Source organism: Podarcis vaucheri, assembly GCF_965113315.1.
Source record: "Podarcis vaucheri genome assembly, chromosome: 13".
Taxonomy (NCBI): Eukaryota; Metazoa; Chordata; class Lepidosauria; order Squamata; family Lacertidae; genus Podarcis; species Podarcis vaucheri.
In genome coordinates, this window is record NC_138751.1 from 27,002,871 (window position 1) to 27,022,082 (window position 19,212).

General features: G+C 39.6%; 5 protein-coding genes across 5 annotated transcripts in view; 1 reads left to right on the forward strand and 4 right to left on the reverse strand.

The window, feature by feature from the left end:
* Positions 1-19,212, reverse strand: part of LOC309516597 (vomeronasal type-2 receptor 26-like) — a gene marked incomplete at both ends in the record, with an annotated part of 367,451 nt that overhangs the window by 310,279 nt on the left and 37,960 nt on the right. The window lies entirely within an intron of this gene.
* LOC309517229 (olfactory receptor 6F1-like) lies at positions 1,249-2,787 on the reverse strand. Its single transcript, XM_082196369.1, has 2 exons — positions 2,705-2,787; positions 1,249-2,372 (listed from the first exon to the last, which is right to left on the reverse strand). Exon 2 carries the CDS (start codon positions 2,361-2,363, stop codon positions 1,359-1,361), a length of 1,005 nt encoding a protein of 334 aa, XP_082052495.1. The 5' UTR covers positions 2,364-2,372; positions 2,705-2,787; the 3' UTR covers positions 1,249-1,358.
* On the reverse strand, positions 4,622-5,586 carry LOC309517281 (olfactory receptor 5V1-like; the record flags this gene model as incomplete). Its single annotated transcript, XM_082196422.1, has 1 exon — positions 4,622-5,586. The coding sequence occupies exon 1, from the start codon at positions 5,552-5,554 to the stop codon at positions 4,622-4,624; it is 933 nt and encodes a 310-aa protein (XP_082052548.1). The 5' UTR covers positions 5,555-5,586.
* On the reverse strand, positions 10,934-11,866 carry LOC309517282 (olfactory receptor 5V1-like; the record flags this gene model as incomplete). Its single annotated transcript, XM_082196423.1, has 1 exon — positions 10,934-11,866. The coding sequence occupies one exon, from the start codon at positions 11,864-11,866 to the stop codon at positions 10,934-10,936; it is 933 nt and encodes a 310-aa protein (XP_082052549.1).
* On the forward strand, positions 17,876-18,793 carry LOC309517300 (olfactory receptor 5A2-like; the record flags this gene model as incomplete). Its single annotated transcript, XM_082196442.1, has 1 exon — positions 17,876-18,793. The coding sequence occupies one exon, from the start codon at positions 17,876-17,878 to the stop codon at positions 18,791-18,793; it is 918 nt and encodes a 305-aa protein (XP_082052568.1).

Here is a 19,212-nt window from a genome sequence, read left to right on the forward strand (position 1 = left end):
TAAACCCTTTAAAGACTTCACTATCTTCCACCAGTAAGCATTAATTTCTACTCTAAACTTAAATAGTTCTTTAGATTCTGGGGCATTATGCCCTGAGTCAGCTTGTCAAGATTTCCATCAGTCATGGATGTTCTCATCACATCTCACTGTTACTTATGCTTCAAAATGAACATGATAAGTTGGATCCTCCATGTTGTGCTCGGCACTGAAACTCTTCCCTAACCAGCTTGTGGGCGGGGTTTGCCCTGCTCCAAGCCGGTGGTGCCACAGTTATGCCAATGGCCTTTAGCCAATCAGAAGTGTGGCAAGGTTGGGGGTTGGGGGTATTTATTTGGCAGCATGACATAGGGGCCTCCTTTTGCTTTGCGCTGCTGAACACCCACCCACCCACTCACCTGTTAATTAGGTTGTGTTTGACCTTGATTTGGACTTTGTTTGGTCGCCTGTTTTGGAATGGGGGCAAGGTAGGATTTTTTTCCAATGTGGCAGACTGGCTGTGGCCACTTGGTTTTTGCCTACCTCTTAGCAATCGTCACAACTTTGTAAGGTTTGGCAGTTAGGCATTGGTTTAGGGGAATGTGGGGAGCGGAGGTGCGGCCATCACCTGCCCCTCCAATGAATAGGGTATTCTGTTAAAGGAATCCGGGGGTCTGGATCTTGTCCGAAGCCTGGAGAGGGGCTAGGGCCATGCCAGGACCCCTGGGAACGCCAGGGGTGAACACCAGTCTATATACATTGATGGAGCTCCCCCTGCTGGTTGTTTACCCTTCGGAGGCTTCCTGCAGGGTGGGGCAGGAGCTATATATACAGTGGTACCTCTCAAGACGAATGCCTTGCAAGACGAAAAACGCGCAGACGAAAGAGTTTTCTGTTTTTTGAGTCGTTCCGCAAGACAAATTTCCCTATGGGCTTGCTTCGCAAAATGAAACGTCTTGCGAGTTCTTGCGAGTTTGTTTCCTTTTTCTTAAAGCCGCTAAGCTGCTAAGCTGTTAATAGCCGCTAAGCCGTTAATAGCCGCTAAGCCGCTAAGCCGCTAATAGCCGCTAAGCCACTAAGCCACTAATAGCCGTGCTTCGCAAGACAAAAAAACCGCAAGGCGAAGAGACTCGCGGAACGGATTAATTTCGTCTTGCGAGGCACCACTGTAGTTTGATACCAATGCCTAAACCAATGCCAGTCACATTTGTGTATTTTAATAAAGTTGTGGCCAAAATTTGCCCAACAACATTTAAACTAAATTCTGTCTCCACTGTGTCTTTATTTCCATGGGGGATGGGTTTTGGGGCTCGAAGCACAATTAAGCTGAGAATATTGCAATACTGGGAAATTGGAGTCAATTTGAAGTGAGGAAAATGAATCTAGGGTGATTTAGGATTCCATCCCAAACTAAAAACAGTGCCTTGAATTTCCTTTGACCATATGCCATTAGTCAGTTTACCAACAGATTTCCTAAGGCACACTTTCACTTCCCTATTCCTGAGACTGTATATCAGTGGATTGACCAGAGGAGTAAGAATGGTGTAAAAAACAGAGAAGACTTTGTTTAGCTTTCTCATATTTTCATTATTGGGCAGCACATAGACTATGATTAAGGTGCCATAATAAATTGTCACTACAAAAAGGTGAGATGAGCATGTAGAGAAGGCCTTTTTCCTTCCAGTAGCAGATGGGATTCTCAGGATAGTGGTTACAATAAATGTGTATGAGGTCAGAGTCAATAAAAATGTAGGCACGGTGAAAATGGTTGAGAATATGAAACCCATTAGTTCAAATTTCTGAGATTCACTGCAAGCGATTTTTGCCACAGGGGTAAAGTCACAGAAGAAATGTTCTATTTCATTGGGACCACAAAATGTCAACCTTGTCATCAGATACATCATTACTGACATTGCCAAAAAACCTGTAATCCAACAGCCAGCTGCCATGAGAACACATCGCTTAGCTGTCATATGAGTTCCATAATGCAGAGGTTTACATATTGCTACATACCTGTCATAAGACATCATAGCTAAGAGACCACATTCAGTAACTACCAGAGCAGTAAAGAAATAGAATTGTGCGATGCAGCCAGGGATGGAAATGGCTCTCTCTGCAGTCAGGGAACTGACAAGGACCTTGGGCAAGATGGCTGAACTGTAGAAGGTCTCCAAGCAAGAGAGGTTTGCCAGAAAAAAGTACATGGGAGTGTGGAGGCTGTGGTTTGTCACAACTAATCCAACAATGAGGATGTTTCCAGTCATTGTAAGGATATAGATGGCTAGAAACAAGATGAAGATGACAATCCGTAGATCTTGAAAATCCCCAAATCCTCGAAGAATTAATTCTGTGATGATGGTTTGATTTCCCTCTTCTCTTTTTTCCATATTGTATGTCTGAAGAAGCGGGAAAAGGCCCTAATACAAATTAGTGAATTATTAGATATCAAGACATCAAGCTCCACACGTAGCACTGGTGTCATTTTAATTTATTTTTTATGGAAGAGATTTCCATGTTACCTTTCCTAATAAAAACATCTTCCCAAAGTGACATAAAATGCATTTTTCGAAACCAAGAGAGAAAGAAAAAAAACACTATTATAATCTAAATAAGATAAAAGTGATATAGTCATTTAATATTAACCCAATCAAATATATAATTCCCAGTCACTGAAAAACTTACAGTACCAACAATTATCCCTAGTTAAACACAGATGAAATACACAGACCTTCAGGGCCTATCTAAAAGAGGAGAGAGGGAGAGAGAGAATTGTATCATTAGGGAGTTCCATGCCTACCAAGAAGGCTTTGCCCCCCCCCCCAGATTCAAATGTTAGCTGGCATTTACAGTTCTAGGACAGCACTTACCCAGAGCTCTCCAGGACAATCATTTTCTACTGCTGAACATTGTTGCATGGAGGAGGGGGATCCAGAGAATATGTAATTTTAATGTTGCATCAAACATTAACAACATGCCCCTGTATTTCTTTGAAATTTTGTCATGATTAGTTTCATTTGTAAACTTAATGTATTCCGGTCAAGAATCATTTCTCACTGGTTTAGCAATATCTTGTTTTGTTGAATGGCCAGGGAGAATATGGAGTATCAATTGTTTTTTTGAAATAAATAACAAGATGAAAGATTAAAAATATATATATTAAAAGATGATCTAAAAAGAATGAAGTGTTTTTGTTTTAAGACAGTCTTTAAAAGAATCTTTCAAAAAAAGTTTTTTTTAAAAAAATAATTCCAGTAGCACCTTAAAAACCAACTAAGTATAAGATTTCTAGGTATGAGCTTTCGTGTGTATACACACTTCTTCAGATACTCTGAAGCAGAGGTTGCTACAACCTTGTAACTGTTGATGACAGTTAATGATGGCAGTTGGTTTCACAGGGAAGGGCAAGGGATTTTAAGGTGCTACATGAATTATTTTTTTAAAAAAATGGGAAAGATTCTTTTAAAGACTGTCTTAAAAGACTTTATTCTCTTAAGGGAGTTCTTTTTGGATCATCTTTTAATAATTTTTTTTTTAAAAAAATTCATCTTGTTATCTATTATGACTATGACAGACCAACACGGCTGCCTACCTGAATCTGGTTTTTTTAAAGTTGTTGTTCTTTATGCATGATGTATTGAATCTTCTTCCTGTATCTCTCTGTGTGATTTTTCTTTCAAATAAAGCAATGTACTATGCCTTTTTAATTTTTAGTGCATGCATGACCGAAGTTCTATATCCATTTTCTTCATATATGATATACATCTCAGCAATGAGGCATTTATTTATTAACGTTAATCCCTCCCCCCAATATTTCATCTTTTTTTGCTTAAGAAAACATATCCTAGAACTGAACGTCTCCGGTGATTAATTATGTGTCTTCTGAACAAGGTTCCAGAAAACCAAAGTGTTGTATACTAATGGGAATCCTAAGTATGCAATAATAATAACGTAATCATGTTTACATTTATTCACTTTAAAACCCTAATCATGAAGCACAATCTTATGCTTGTTAATTCAGATGTAATTATGCACACAGACCCTGCTTTCCAAACACAATGTGTTCCCAGGAAATTGTTTGTTAGGCACATGTTCATATAATAAGCTGATTACTTCCATTATTTCCGGTATAGGAACCAGGGGTGCCAACTTATGGGAGAGCAAAGATATCAAATTTTTAAAATAAGAAAGATAGTTTGCAATATTTCTTGACCATTGACCATTGACAAATGAAGTGTTGGTTACTAGTTGCACTGTTTGTATAAGACACTATTTGTGCATGTGAAGAACCATGAACTCTGTCTAGAGTTTGTTAGAGGAAAGGAAAATATGGCATAAATAAACAGATTAGTTGCACCAATAAAGGTTGATCAGTGTGATCATGTGAGATCTGGGAGTTGAGTTTCAAAAGTAAAAACAACATTAGAATGAAAATGTGGCCACTACAACAAAATATAATAAAGAAACATAAATGAAAGCAGAACTGGAAATTTTGGCTGTTTTAAACAATGTTAATGATATGTCACTGTGATAATTCATAGTCACTGTTTTTCTTATTCTTGCTTACTTTAATCACAAGCAATAGATTGGGTGAATGCTAAATGTTCAAGTAAAAAAAACAAACCTAAAATAAAATACAACACATCTTTCATTTCAAATACAGCTTCTTCATAAATATCTTTTTCAGTGCACCCTTAATATCTTTGTTTCTCAAGGTATAGATTAAAGGGTTCAGCATGGGTGTGACAATGCTGTAAATGACAGAAATGATTCTGTCTTTGTCTAAAGAGTAGGTGGAAATTGGACGGACGTAGGTGAAGATGGAACTCCCATAATATAAGAGGACAATGGTCAGGTGTGAGGCACAGGTGGAAAAGGCTTTGAGCCTTCCTTCAGTGGAGCGTATCTTCAAGATAGTGGAAATGATGTAGACATAAGAGAGGACAATGCAGACAAATGGGGTCCATCCTATGAAGACCCCAATGACAAGAAGAATGATCTCATTGAGGGAAGTGTCTCCACAAGAAATCTTCAGAAGGGGAGGGATATCACAAAAGAAATAATTGAGCTGATTTACCCCACAGAAAGGTAGTTGGAAGGTAAAGTAGGTGTGCACAGCTGAGTTGAGAAAACCACTTGCCCAACAGGCTCCGGATAACTGGAGACAAAACCCTTTCTTCATGGTGGCTGCATAGTGCAAAGGATGGCATATAGCTACAAAGCGGTCATAGGCCATGGCAGCCAGTAGGATGCACTCAGTACCCACAAATGAGGCAAAGAAATAAAGCTGAGTTATACAACTGGCATATGGAATGCTCTTTTTCTCTGAGAGAAGGTGGACCAGCATCTGAGGGACATTGGTGCTGGTATAACAGATATCCAGAAAAGAGAGGTTCCCTAGAAAGAAGTACATGGGTGTGTGAAGCTGAGGGTCCAGGCAGGCAATGGTAATGATGGAGATGTTCCCCACCAGAGTGCAGATGTATGTGATAAGAAAGAATGAGAAGAGCAACAGCTGCAGCTCCTGAAGACCAGAGAAGCCCAAGATGAGAAATTCAGTCAGTGCTGTTTCATTGATCATTGTTTTGGTGTTCTCTGTTTGGGAAATGAGAAAAAAAAATCTGATAAGTGTCCTGCCACCATAAGAAGAAGCCAAGAACAGAGATTGATCAGAAATTCTGTAAATGCACACAACTTTTTATTCATTTGTTAAAACAATAAACTACACACCATTTGAATATATTGTGACAGTGCACAAAAAAGGATTTCAAAGGAAACTCAAGGATAAATGAGTAAAAATACACTAGATCCATCTGTAAAGCCAGCATGAACCAATGGCCAACAAAAAGCTTGTTTGAAATCCTTAATAGATTCACATCATCCCCATTTCCACAGCAAGCATGTTCCAAAGTGTGAATGTTGCCACACTAAAACTTAGGTGTTTGCTAAATTGATTTTTGTGGTAGGAGTGGCACCCATAATAGATCCTCAGCAACATGATGGAAAGTAAAATAGAAAAACTTAATGCAATGTCTAGAAGACGTTGAGCGTTGGGGCCATATTAGACATTAGCTTAATATGTAGCATCCAGTTTCATATCTTGTTTTATTTCTCTCAGTTTTCTCTCTGGTTACATAGGCTTCAGGTTACATACGCTTCAGGTTACAGACTCCGCTAACCCAGAAATAGTACCTCGGGTTAAGAACTTTGCTTCAGGATGAGAACAGAAATCGTGCTCCCGCGGTGCGGCAGCAGCAGGAGGCCCCATTAGCTAAAGTGCTTCAGGTTAAGAACAGTTTCAGGTTAAGAACGGACCTCTGGAATGAATTAAGTACGTAATCCGAGGTACCACTGTATAAGGTTCAGTTCTCCACTTTTCCAGATCAGTTTGCCAATACTTTAATTTTTAAAAATCCTCATGAAAATTAATCAGCATATCTGTGTGAATTTATCTGAATGTAAACAAATCTGTTTGCAATTTTGTCTAATACACACATTTTGGCAAAGCAATTTTCCATAATATATCATATTATTTGAATAATATTTACTGTCTATACAGTAAATATTATTTACTGTACCTCGTGTTAAGAACTTAATTCATTCTGGAGGTCTGTTCTTAACCTGAAACTGTTCTTAACCTGAGGTACCACTTTAGGTAATGAGGCCTCCTGCTGCTGCCACGCCACCGCCACGCAATTTCTGTTCTCATCCTGAAGCAAAGTTCTTAACGCGAGGTAATATTTCTGGGTTAGCGGAGTCTGTAACCTGAAGCGTCTGTAACCAGAAGTGTCTGTAACCCAAGGTATCACTGTATATACATTTTTATGCATAGTAGTGTGTACATTTTTCTACATATTACTTAGATGGAAAACCACATTGCAAAATTCGGAAAAGTATACATTTCAAAGGATGGTTGTTCTCTAGCTCTCATATTGTTTTAGGAAGTGTGAATGAAGTAAGTCTGCATTTAAAGGAGACCTGAATTGAATTTCTCCCCATCTCTAGTGGAAGACCATGCTTACAAGGGAAGAAGCATGGAGGGAAGGGAGTGGAGAGCCACCATGGTGTAGCGATTAAAAGCGGTAGTCTTGTAATCTGGTGAACCGGGTTCGTGTCTCCACTCCTCTGCACGCAGCTGCTGGGTGACCTTGGGCTAGTCACACTTCTCTGAAGTCTCTCAGCCTCACTCACTTCACGGAGTGTTTGTTGTGGGGAATGAAGGGAAAGGAGAATGTTAGCCATTTTGAGTCTCCTTAGGGTAGTGATAAAGTGGGATATCAAATCCAAACTCTTCTCCTTCACTCCTCTGCTGCAGTTGGATTCGAGATTGCTCCCCATTGCTAGGAGCCTTAATGGGGTGAGGGAGTCCCCATCATCCAAACCACACAGGATGAGGAGGCTATCTCCATTCTGAGCATGATGGGGAAGTGGAGAGTTCAGTCTTCCCTACCCATGCTCTGCATTCACAATACACATTGTTACCCTATGCATCTAATCCATTAAGAAAACACAAATAGCCTAATAATGTGCTCTGCATTCAGCAAACATCTGGTTTGACCCTTCAGATTTCTAAGATACTGTGTCCCAGCCCTGCACAGCTTGCTACCCACTACAGCCCAAACTTTTCTTATAATGTAGCTTCCAGGTTTTTAAAAACCCCACACATAACTTGAATCTCTCAGGCAAACAACACCTCCTGCGTTTATGTATGTTCTGCTACTTGCCTCCCTATTTCTAACTTTGAATCTGCAAAGCTAAAAAGCTGTAACCTTTTTATTGTTTCTTTTGTGTCTTAACATGGCATGCATTACAAGAGATAAGCTTAACAATGTTTGTTTGTGTGTGTGTGTTCTATACACTAACATTCAGATTCTAAACAATTTTCTGTCAGTTATTTTCTTCTAGCATGAACATCTTAATCAAGTCAGTTGTGTATATAATGGAAGGACACACTGAGACATACCTAGGAACACATGTTCTTAAAACACAAAACTACCACAATTCAGGTGATTGTAGATAACATCAGAGCTCAAGGACCAAACACCCAGCAAAATTCTGGACCAGATTCCCTTCTAGCGGAACATGCAGTGCAAATCTGTGCTTGGAGTTGAATTTTGAAGTCAACGAAGTTACAATTCATGCTATAAAGAAGCACACTGATTTTTACAGCTGGCAGGTACTTTTCACTGGAAATGAAGTATTATTTTGTACTCACTGTGCATTGAAATATCAAAGGAAAAATTGGTCACTTCAAATAGCTAATTCAATTGCATGTTGGATGGTAAATATCTGCAGGTATCACACACTTACCCCAGTACAGTATCTCACACATGCACATATAAATATATTCAGAAACCACGTGAGACTTATTCCCCAATTTATTTCTGCTGCAATGTTGCCAGGCAGCCCACAGTGCCCTTAATTGCAACTGAAGACTATAGCCTAAAGAGTTCTCAATATATGCCAGTAAATAATTAAATTCAAAGCCAGAAATACTGAGAGGGAGCTGGAGAGTCCTTGTGGCTCACAAGGAGGCCCTCCACAGAGTCTAAAGAGGACATCAGTGGGGGCGGAGTAAGCCCCAAAGAGACCAGAGGCACAGTGGGGCTTTGTTCATGCTGCTCAACCTCTCTGCCTAACAGCAGCAGCCACTATCCCACATGTCCTCTAGCCCCCTGCTGGCCCTAGAGCTTCAGTTCTAGTTATGGATATTTTGGGGTACATCATTTTTGTATGGATTGAAGAGAGGTTGGCAGACAGGGTGTTTAAAGGGTGTTTAGAAGGTGCTCCCCACTTCATATGATTTCACTTATGCTGCGGGGGCCTGGAATGTAACTGTTTATTTTATTTTGCTTATTTTTGCAGGAGTGGGGGGAGGATCCAAACCTCTGTGTGTGTTTGAAGCAGAGACTTCTTCCCATCTGGTGTCTATGATTTCTCCTGCATCTTCTTCTCTGTCTACTCATGGGTCATCGTGCACTGCCTCTGGACATAATTCAAGATGTAATGCTGTCAATAGATCAGTAGCCTCACATCTGTTAGCAATATTGAGTTGCATCAGGCTTCTCATGACAACTAGCTGAAAGGGAAAAACCCACTGGTATTGGATTCCCACATCTTGTAACTTTCCATAAATAGTTTCAGATTATGGCATTTTCTAAGGGTTTCTTAGAACCACAGATGGCTGGTTGTCATGTGAACTATCCTGTTAGTTGTGGAGTTTCTTTTTTCTTTCCTGTAACAAGCAAAACACAATACAGGCAAAATACAATACCACATCATGTGTGGGTACTCCTTCTCTGAGATTGGAGTCAACCATGCTGTGAATATGTTCCAAATTATCATTATTATTATTATTATTATTATTATTATTATTATTATTAATGGCCCTTCACCTTAAGGTCCCATTACAGCATTAAAAACAATATTAAAAACAATTAAAGTGGATGCCATGAATTAGTGTCTTGAACCAAGTGACAATGAAGGAAGTTAGATCTGGCTTCACCTCTTTTTGAAATCTACACAAGCTTCTGTCTGCACTCAGAGTTTTCAGCCTCTTTCAGTTTCTCCCTGATCTCCATGTTGTCACATTGTGAATGATGAATTTGCTTATTGCATTCAAGGCTCATTTCCAGCTTTCTCTGTGAGATATCCACCAGCTGTTCGGGCCATATATTCCCATGTTTCTTTAACAATGTCTTATATGGGAAGTGAACAACTCCCTGAAATTAAGATCTCTGTTCCTGAAAGCTTTACCAGAGTTTGTCAAGGTAGGAGCCATGCTTGGTGTGGCCTGGTCTCATTGCAAGCCCTCATTAGACCTATTTTTCTCCCATAGCTTGAAAACAAACAAACAGGAGAGGTCACTTAGTTTATGTTTGGTTTCACTGACATTCCCTCTGTACAATCACATCGCATCACAGTAGGGGAGCTGTGGACCATAGCTACCAGTTCAGGGAGATAGGATTCTGGTGCTTCTCTGGAATGACAGTTTCAAGCAGCCATTTTTCTTCACATTGGCCTTCTTGCCCCCCACCGTGTTTAAAAAAAGTATTCGGGGAAATTGGCCATCATTTTGCTGCCCATCTCTCCTAATTATCTGCATTTTTGTATGCAATTTGCCTATTATTCACATTTTTACTAGAGCTGTGCAAGAACACACCACCAATTTGTTCTGGGGCCCCAATCTCTCTCCCCCAATCAGTATTATTTGCCTCGAGCCATCCCAAGGGCCACACATTGAGCTATGCATCTGTCCCCAAAACAAGATGGAGAGGGCTAATTCTTAAAAAGAATTTCTAAACCTTCCCTTTGAAAAGGTGGAGTATCTGTGTAGAACCTGTAAAGCAAGAAGATCCTGTAGGAAAGCAGATTGTGAAGCAAAAGCCATACACCACAGGATTTGTGAATGTGCTGTGGACAAATCCAACCAGATCTGTAGCTATCTATAGCTGCCTGTACTGGAAGAAATATGAATATGGCAAAAATAAATAAATTAGTTACTCCAATTCAGGCTTGAGAATTAAAGATCTTACAGTTGAGTTTCAAAAATAAAACAATATTAGAATTAAAACTCAGGCCTTTCTCTCACAAAATGTCTCCCTCTCTCACACACATACACATAAATCAGATAGAAAAAGAGAAAGACAAATGAAAGCATGTTTAATTTAATGATACTAAAATGCCACTGTGGTAATTCAGTCATTGTCCATCTTATTTTTGTTTACGTTAATCCCAAACAATAAATAGGTGAAGATTAAATGTTAATAGAATCAAATAATCATGGAACAGTAGAGTTGGAAGGGAGCCTTGGGATAATTGTCTCCAACCCACTTCAGTGCAACAATATGCAGCTGTCCCATATGGGGATGAAACCTTCAACCTTGGTGTTATCAGCACCATACCCTAACCAACTGAACAAGTTAATCATCATCATCTAAGATAACATGCAACTATTCTTTCATTTCAAATATAGCTTCCCCATAAATATCTTTTTCAGTGCACCCTTAATAACTTTGTTTCTCAAGGTATAGATTAAAGGGTTCAGCATGGGTGTGACAATGCTGTAAATGACAGAAATGATTCTGTCTTTGTCTAAAGAGTAGGTGGAAATTGGACGGACGTAGGTGAAGATGGCACTCCCATAATACAAGAGGACAATGGTCAGGTGTGAGGCACAGGTGGAAAAGGCTTTGAGCCTTCCTTCAGTGGAGCGTATCTTCAAGATAGTGGAAATGATGTAGACATAAGAGAGGACAATGCAGACAAATGGGGTCCATCCTATGAAGACCCCAATGACAAGAAGAATGATCTCATTGAGGGAAGTGTCTCCACAAGAAATCTTCAGAAGGGGAGGGATATCACAAAAGAAATAATTGAGCTGATTTACCCCACAGAAAGGTAGTTGGAAGGTAAAGTAGGTGTGCACAGCTGAGTTGAGAAAACCACTTGCCCAACAGGCTCCGGATAACTGGAGACAAAACCCTTTCTTCATGGTGGCTGCATAGTGCAAAGGATGGCATATAGCTACAAAGCGGTCATAGGCCATGGCAGCCAGTAGGATGCACTCAGTACCCACAAATGAGACAAAGAAATAAAGCTGAGTTATACAACTGGCATATGGAATGCTCTTTTTCTCTGAGAGAAGGTGGACCAGCATCTGAGGGACATTGGTGCTGGTATAACAGATATCCAGAAAAGAGAGGTTCCCTAGAAAGAAGTACATGGGTGTGTGAAGCTGAGGGTCCAGGCAGGCAATGGTAATGATGGAGATGTTCCCCACCAGAGTGCAGATGTATGTGATAAGAAAGAATGAGAAGAGCAACAGCTGCAGCTCCTGAAGACCAGAGAAGCCCAAGATGAGAAATTCGGTCAGTGCTGTTTCATTGCCCATTGTTTTAGAATTTTCTGTTTTAGAAATGAGGGAAAACTGATAAGTGTCATGTTGCCATAAACAAAACACAGGTTGAACACAGATTATACAAATGCACACAACTTTTTTTCTTTCCTTTTAAGAAACAGTACATCATTTTAAAATATTGTGGCAGTGTGCAAAAAATGGAGGGGGGGCACAGAATATTATACCTATAAAAATGCACTTGTTCCATCCGTAAAGACGGCCTGAAAAAGACCTAGCAATGCTATCCTAGAAAAGCCTTTTAGAATAAACAGAGGCATGCATTAAAAATAAGAGACTATTAGTACCATCCTCATTTCCAGTGGAATCATATTCAAACTCTAAGTGCTACTACATTAAAATCCCTAACCTGTGTATCTTTTAAATATAATCTGAGGTGTGAGTGGCACCCAGAATAGGGCCTAAGCAACAAGATGGGAAGTAAAATAGAATTATTTAATGCAATGTCTAGAAGATGTTCATCCTCAGGATCAAACTAAATGTTAGCTTAATATGTAGTATTCAGCTGTATACCATACTTTTCCGTGTATAAGACTAGGTTTTTTCTTTAAAAAATATGCTAAAAAGTGGGGGTCATCTTATACATGTATAGTTGATAGGGTGGACATTTGATTTGTTGCTGCTGTGGCTGTCAGTGGCTATTGGGCATGTAATTTGGTTGCTGCGTCAATGGCTGGTGTTAATTAGCTGACACTGCAGCGGGCGATTGGCAGCTTCTACCAGTGAGGAGACAGATGTGAGGTGGATTTTTGGATGCATGCGGGTGATCAATTTTCGGCAATGCCCCCTAAAAAATCTCAACAACCTTGGTTAATTCCCCCTCAAAAAAATTCAACAACTCTGGGCAATTCTCCGCAAAAAAGGAAAGCTCAACAACTCTGTGCCGTCTCCCCCCATTTTCTTAAATTTGAGTCCCCGAAAATAGGGGGCATCTTATACATGGGGGCGTCTTATACACAGAAAAGTATGGTATATTTTATTACAGGTACAGGGGGTAGAAATGGGTAAATCCAACAATTTTCATTTCTCTCAGTTTTCCAGTTTTCCTATATTCAGTTCAGTTCTCTGCATTTCCACACAGGTATATTTTAATTCTTTAAAATCCTTATGAAAATTCATCTGCATGTTCATGTGAATTATTTTATATAATTTATGTTACAATTCTGATGTCCTACTGTGTTATTTATTGTATGTAAGCCGCTTTGTGACTCATGTGAGTGAACCAAGGCACAGAAATGTAATAAATGAAATGAAATGAATTTCTCCTAATACAAACATATCAGTATAAATTTTACCCTATATAAGAGAATAGAAACCCTAAGCCCTCTTCTTGATGTCAAGTTACAGTTTTTAAACTGAACTTCTTAATCAAATTGCACTTTTGCGTTAACAATTCAAAAAAAGCTAAGCAAATATAACAAAAGGAAAGAAAACAAACAATCAAAGAAACAAACATATAAACTATAAAACATCACAGCCTGGAAAAGCAAAAATGCAAAGATACAGCGTAGCTACAAAGGAACAATCCAAAGATTCCCATTACAAATAAAGAAAGTTATGTAAAAAATAAAAGTATTCTCAGCCTGTAAGTTCCATCTTTACTTAGAACAAATGAGCCAGACATGTGCATATCCTGATGACACTGAACAACAATTCTCCTAAATATTGGTATAAGAAAGAAAACCATGCCGGGGGTGGGGGTGGGGGTTCATTCAAGCTTTGCCCTTCAGCTACTAGGAACATACCCAGGATCACATTTTATTAAAACAAACAGCGGTCACAATTCAGTTGATTAGAGGTAACATCAAAGGTCAAGAAGCAAGCACACTGCAAAACGCTGGATTAGATTCCCTTCTAGTGGAACTTGCAGTACAAACCCATATTTGAAAATAAAGACGTCAGTCCTTAGAAGTCAGCAAAGCTGCAACTAGTGGTATAAGCAAGCACACTGAGTTCCACAGTTGTTAGATACATTTCCAAGAAAATGACAGTGTTGATTTGTACTTACCATTCATTGATATATCAATGGAAAAGTTGGCCACTTCAAACAGCTAACTCAGTTGCATGTTGGATGGTAAATAGCTGCAGGCAGCGAACATGTCCCCCAGTATCTCCCACAAGCACATATATATTTTCAGTGACCACATGAGACATATTCCCCCATTAATTTCTGGTGCAATTTTGAGAGGCAGCCCATAGTTCCCTTAATTGCAACTGAAGACTAACCTAAGGCGTACTCTTTTCATGATGCAAAGATGGTGACAGAAGTTACAAACAGGGAGTTTGTAACTTATAAGTTATAAACAGGGAGCTACAATTCTGCATTTAGATGTGTTTCTATGCATCTGTGAGTTTAAAAGCAGTATTTTCTCTGTACAAATACTGAAATGAGTCCCCCCTCTTCCAGCATATTCTAATCAAAGCCTTAAGACTCTTAAATAAACAATGTCAATGAGCAACTTTTATTAGGTCAGTGTCAGCGACCTAATATTTCCCCCCTGATTTTTGGAGGACTGATGCTCACTCTAATCAGGTATACCAACTTCTGCCAAGATATACCACCTCAAAGAATCAGACAGTTCACATTCTGTACTGCTCTGCTGGAGAAACAGTCTACCAAGAAAATCAATTATTATCACTGCCTGCATGTCCCCTTGATGCCTAATAATGGAATGTTTTAATAGCACTATTAATCCTCTCCAGGGTATTCATCATAATCTGAAATGCTTCTGCATACTTAGCCTAGTGAATTGCAGTTGTAAAATAAGGAGGAAAAAGAAAGTCATACCTAAACTGTAGTAAAATTGCATGGAATTAAACGTGTGCAGATATGTTTAGGATTACACAGTTAGTATACAAATATAATAGAATCCATAGTAGGGGGTGCACATATTTGATAATTTTGGTTTCTCTTGTTCCATGCCCTCCAACATCCCACTTATCAAAATTGGGGCACTTTTTGGGTCCAAACTCCCATGGGAGCCAGCTGATTTGTGCAAGACAAAAAAGAAAAAAAAACATTTTTTGGTCCAGTGCTCTGGAGCAAGCCTGCTGGCTCACATCAGAGCACTGAACCAAAAAGTGGGACTTTCTAGGATGGCTGGGATGGCTTCTGTTGTTCTGAGATATCCTGTTCAAAATGGGTCTGTTGAGGGGTATGTTCTTGTTTTCCCAAGCTTTTAAAGTATTCACAAAACTTCATCACCATTTTGATGCACATTTTCCCCAATATACAATCCATATTTTTGTATTTAATTTTGCCTAATATACACATTTATACTAGGGCTTTGCAGGAACAACCCCCCCACACACACTCTAGCCCTGCTATTAGCTCCAATATCAGGGTGATTTGCTCTGTGCCTATCTGGGGGCCCTGCACCCCACCATGGCTCCACCCCCAATGAAATTTGGGTGGGGTGGGGCTAAGATATTTTAAAGAGTTTTTCAACCTGTAGAAAAGGTCAGGGGTGGTGCACGCCACCCAGGATCTGATACTGCGTGGTGTCTTTCTCCACCAGCTGGCTGTTGTGAGCAGCTTTCGTTGTGCAAAGAAGCTGCTCACAAAGGAACAACAGCCAGAACTGTACAGAATTTGTTAAGCAGGCATCCACCTCCTGAGGATGTTGAGTAGAGGCAGTGATGCTGCAAAGGGTGGGCATTATGTCAGGCAGGAAAGGAAGCCATGGCACTGGACCTACTTTCTCCTGGGTAAGTCTTTTTCACATGTTTTTGTGTCCTGACTGCCTCTCTTCCCTATCTGTTACATCACTCCCTGACAGGAATGGATTGTTCTGAGCCAATCCAACTGTACCTATAGAAATCCATGTGTATCAGTACCCAGCTCGTCAGAAGGAAGAGGCCCTCTGAGTATGCCCAATTTGGCAAAGGCCAAATCCAGCCTTAATTTTTACAGTTCCTAACTACTATTAATATTATACAATATTTTTATTTTCCCCGCAATAACTGATGCTCCTCTCAGTCTATCAGAAGGCCTTTTGCACCATAAATACTTTTATAATGTTTTATACTTTGATGTTTTAATATAGGTCTTACATTTTGTACATTATAAAAAAATTCCTTCCAGTAGCACCTTAAAGACCAACTAAGTTAGTTCTTGGTATGAGCTTTCGTGTGCATGCACACTTCTTCAGATACACTGAAACAGAAGTTGCCAGATCCTTCTATATAGTGAGAAGGTGGGGAGGGGTATTACTCAGAAGGGTGGTGGGAATGGGAGATTGGCAGATAGCTGAGATGAGCCTGTTGACGACTCTTAACGACTGCAATAGGTCTTACAGGAAAAGGCAAGGGGTGAGAAGGTGAAGAATGGCTTAGTCATGTATAATGAGATAAGAATCCAATGTCTTTGTTCAAACCAGGTCTCTCCATGGTTTTAAGTTTGGTAATGAGTTGCAATTCAGCAGCTTCTCTTTCCAGTCTATTTCTGAAATTCCTTTGTAGTAAAACAGCTACTTTGAGATCTTGTATAGAATGTCCTGGGAGATTGAAGTGTTTTCCTACTGGTTTCTCTGTTTTGTGATTCTTGATGTCAGATTTATGTCCGTTTATTCTTTGGCGTAAGGTTTGGCCTGTTTATTTTGTACATTGTCTGCATTAATTTTTGTAAGCTGCTTTGAGTCCCAGATGAGGAGAGCAATGGGGTATACATTTTTTAAAAAAATATATATGTCTAGGAAGCAATCTCAAAAGCATTAAAAATACTAATAACTGAAATCCCACATGTTTGATTAATCTTCAGGGAAATGGTTCCCCATCCAGAGGTTACTTAACTCTTGTTTCCTCTTCCACCTGGCTCAATTTGAAAGCACAGCCTTTGTGGGTTCCTTGTTGGTGTAATGCTCTCTATGCAAAAATAGTGTTGTGGAACAAATCCTGATGAAGTTTCCACATAGAATTGTGATGGGGTGCAGAACCTATTTATTTTTCTTGATTGTGTCATTCATCCTAAAAAAAAAAAGTTATATCACTGACAAACCCATCCATCAACTTTGTATAGAACACAACTTCTGTGGTAATTTGCAATGGGAGGGAGACACATGAAGTAGGTAAGGATTTGTTTTGTCTGTTCAGTTATTTATGAAAGAGAAAGTACGAAAGAGAGATTCTAATATTGTGAAAGTACAATTGCTGGCTAGATCAGATGGGAGTTGTTGTCCAAGACATATGGAAAGCATCAGGTTTTGTTATTATATAATAATCCAGTGCTTTGGGGGGGCACTCAAGGGTATAAAGTACCGGCACCTTTCTTCCCACAAATTCTAAAAGTGTAACACTTTTTAAAAAGCACTAAATATATTATTGTTTTAAGTAAGATATATTTCTATACTTATATAGGGGGTGGGCTTTCAAGCTGTAGTTTCAGCTGACTTGCTCAAGATGGAATGCTTACAATATATTCATATACAGAAGAACTGAAATGGATTTATGAGACTAATGAACATTTTCCATCACATCATGAGGAGATTCCTCAATATTTTGGGCATCAATATTAGAGATGTAATTGAAATTTTACCTAAATAAAACTTTGAGGGGAACATAGGTGGCAGATTGAAAAGGTAAAACTAAGATTTGTTGTGGCAAAGATGAGAAGAAACCATTTGTGACAATGCAATGGCATATACAGAAAACAGCTAAATCCAGAAGCAATAGTAAATATGGATTTTATGGTGGCCCTCATTGCAGTCAACAAACTATTTATATATCTTCCTATGCAATTTAGCCCAAGTGGACACAAAGTGGTATAAATAATGTGAAACTCAGCAACAGATTGTTCTTCAGAGCAAAGAGCCAGAAGGAGGTTGAACGTTGTTGTACTCTCCTCAGCATATACAGTATGAGCCTAATGAACCAGTTTTGTTCATTATCTGCTTTGCACAATTCCTCTTGAATGTATTAATTCATCTTCTTCCTCTCCCCCACCCTCGACATTTCTTTCTAGATCATAGGCCTGTTGTGAAAAGTACAATGGAAAACCAGACCATTGTGGATGAGTTTATTCTTCTGGGGCTTTCTGATGATGCAACACTCCAAGTTTTCCTGTTTCTGATTTTCTTGTCCATCTACTTAATAACCCTTGTAGGAAACATGCTTATCATGCTGGTGATAAGGGCTAACCCTCAGTTACATACCCCAATGTATTTCTTTCTTACTAACTTATCCTTTCTTGACATCTGCTATTCCTCAGTAACAGTTCCCAAGATGCTTGAAAGCCTCCTAGCTAGTAAGAAGACAATTTCTCTCAATGGCTGCATCACTCAGATCTTTTGCTTCATTTTCATGGTTGGAACGGAGATCTTCTTACTTTCAGCAATGGCATATGACCGCTTTGCTGCCATATGCAACCCACTGAGATACAGCACCATTATCAGCCACCGTGTATGTGTCCAAATGGTGGTAGCTGCATGGATATCGGGCTTCTTGGATTCCCTTGTTAATACCCTCTTTTTAACTGGCTTGCACTTCTGCGGTCCCAGAAATATTAACCATTTCAGCTGTGAGTTGCCTTTGCTGCTGCAGCTGTCTTGCAGTAGTACCTTTGCCAATGAAATGGTGATTCTGACCTTCAGCATGACATTAGGGTTTGCCTCCCTCCTTCTAATTGTAGCTTCCTATATGCGCATTATTAGCACCATTCTCAAGATACGTTCGGCGGAAGGAAGGCAGAAGGCATTTTCTACTTGCGCTTCCCATCTCACTGTGGTCCTCCTGTTTTGTGGGACAGCATTCATTAGGTACATGAGACCTGCATCTGGGTACTCAGAGACATTAGACAAGCTGGTGTCCATTCAGTACAGCATCCTCACCCCCATGTTAAACCCTATCATATACAGCCTAAAAAACAAAGAAGTGAAGATAGCTTTAAATAAGCTCCTAAGAAAATGACTTTGATCAAGGCTTGACAATGATTTAGATTTTCATACTATCGTGATTTTCATACTATCCTGATTTTTAAAATGAAATTATGTGTGAGAAAAACCTATGCACACTGTTATACATTTGAGGGGACTGGTAAGGGGGAGGTTTAGCGGAGCCAGAACAATTATTTTATTATTTTATTATTTATTTATTTATTTCATTTATATACTGCATAATTGTAGAAAAAACCTCAAGGCAGTTTACCTAAAATGAATGATTTGCTAGGGAAACTATTGATGAATGCCTCCCCCAAGCTAGGTGTTGAGTCATCCTGATCTGCCTTGCCTGCTGCCTCCGTCCACCTGCCCACTAGACCAACCTGCTCAGCACTGCGCCTTAGCTGCCAGGGCTCTATGCCCCCTCAAAAATGTGTGTCCAGGAGCATG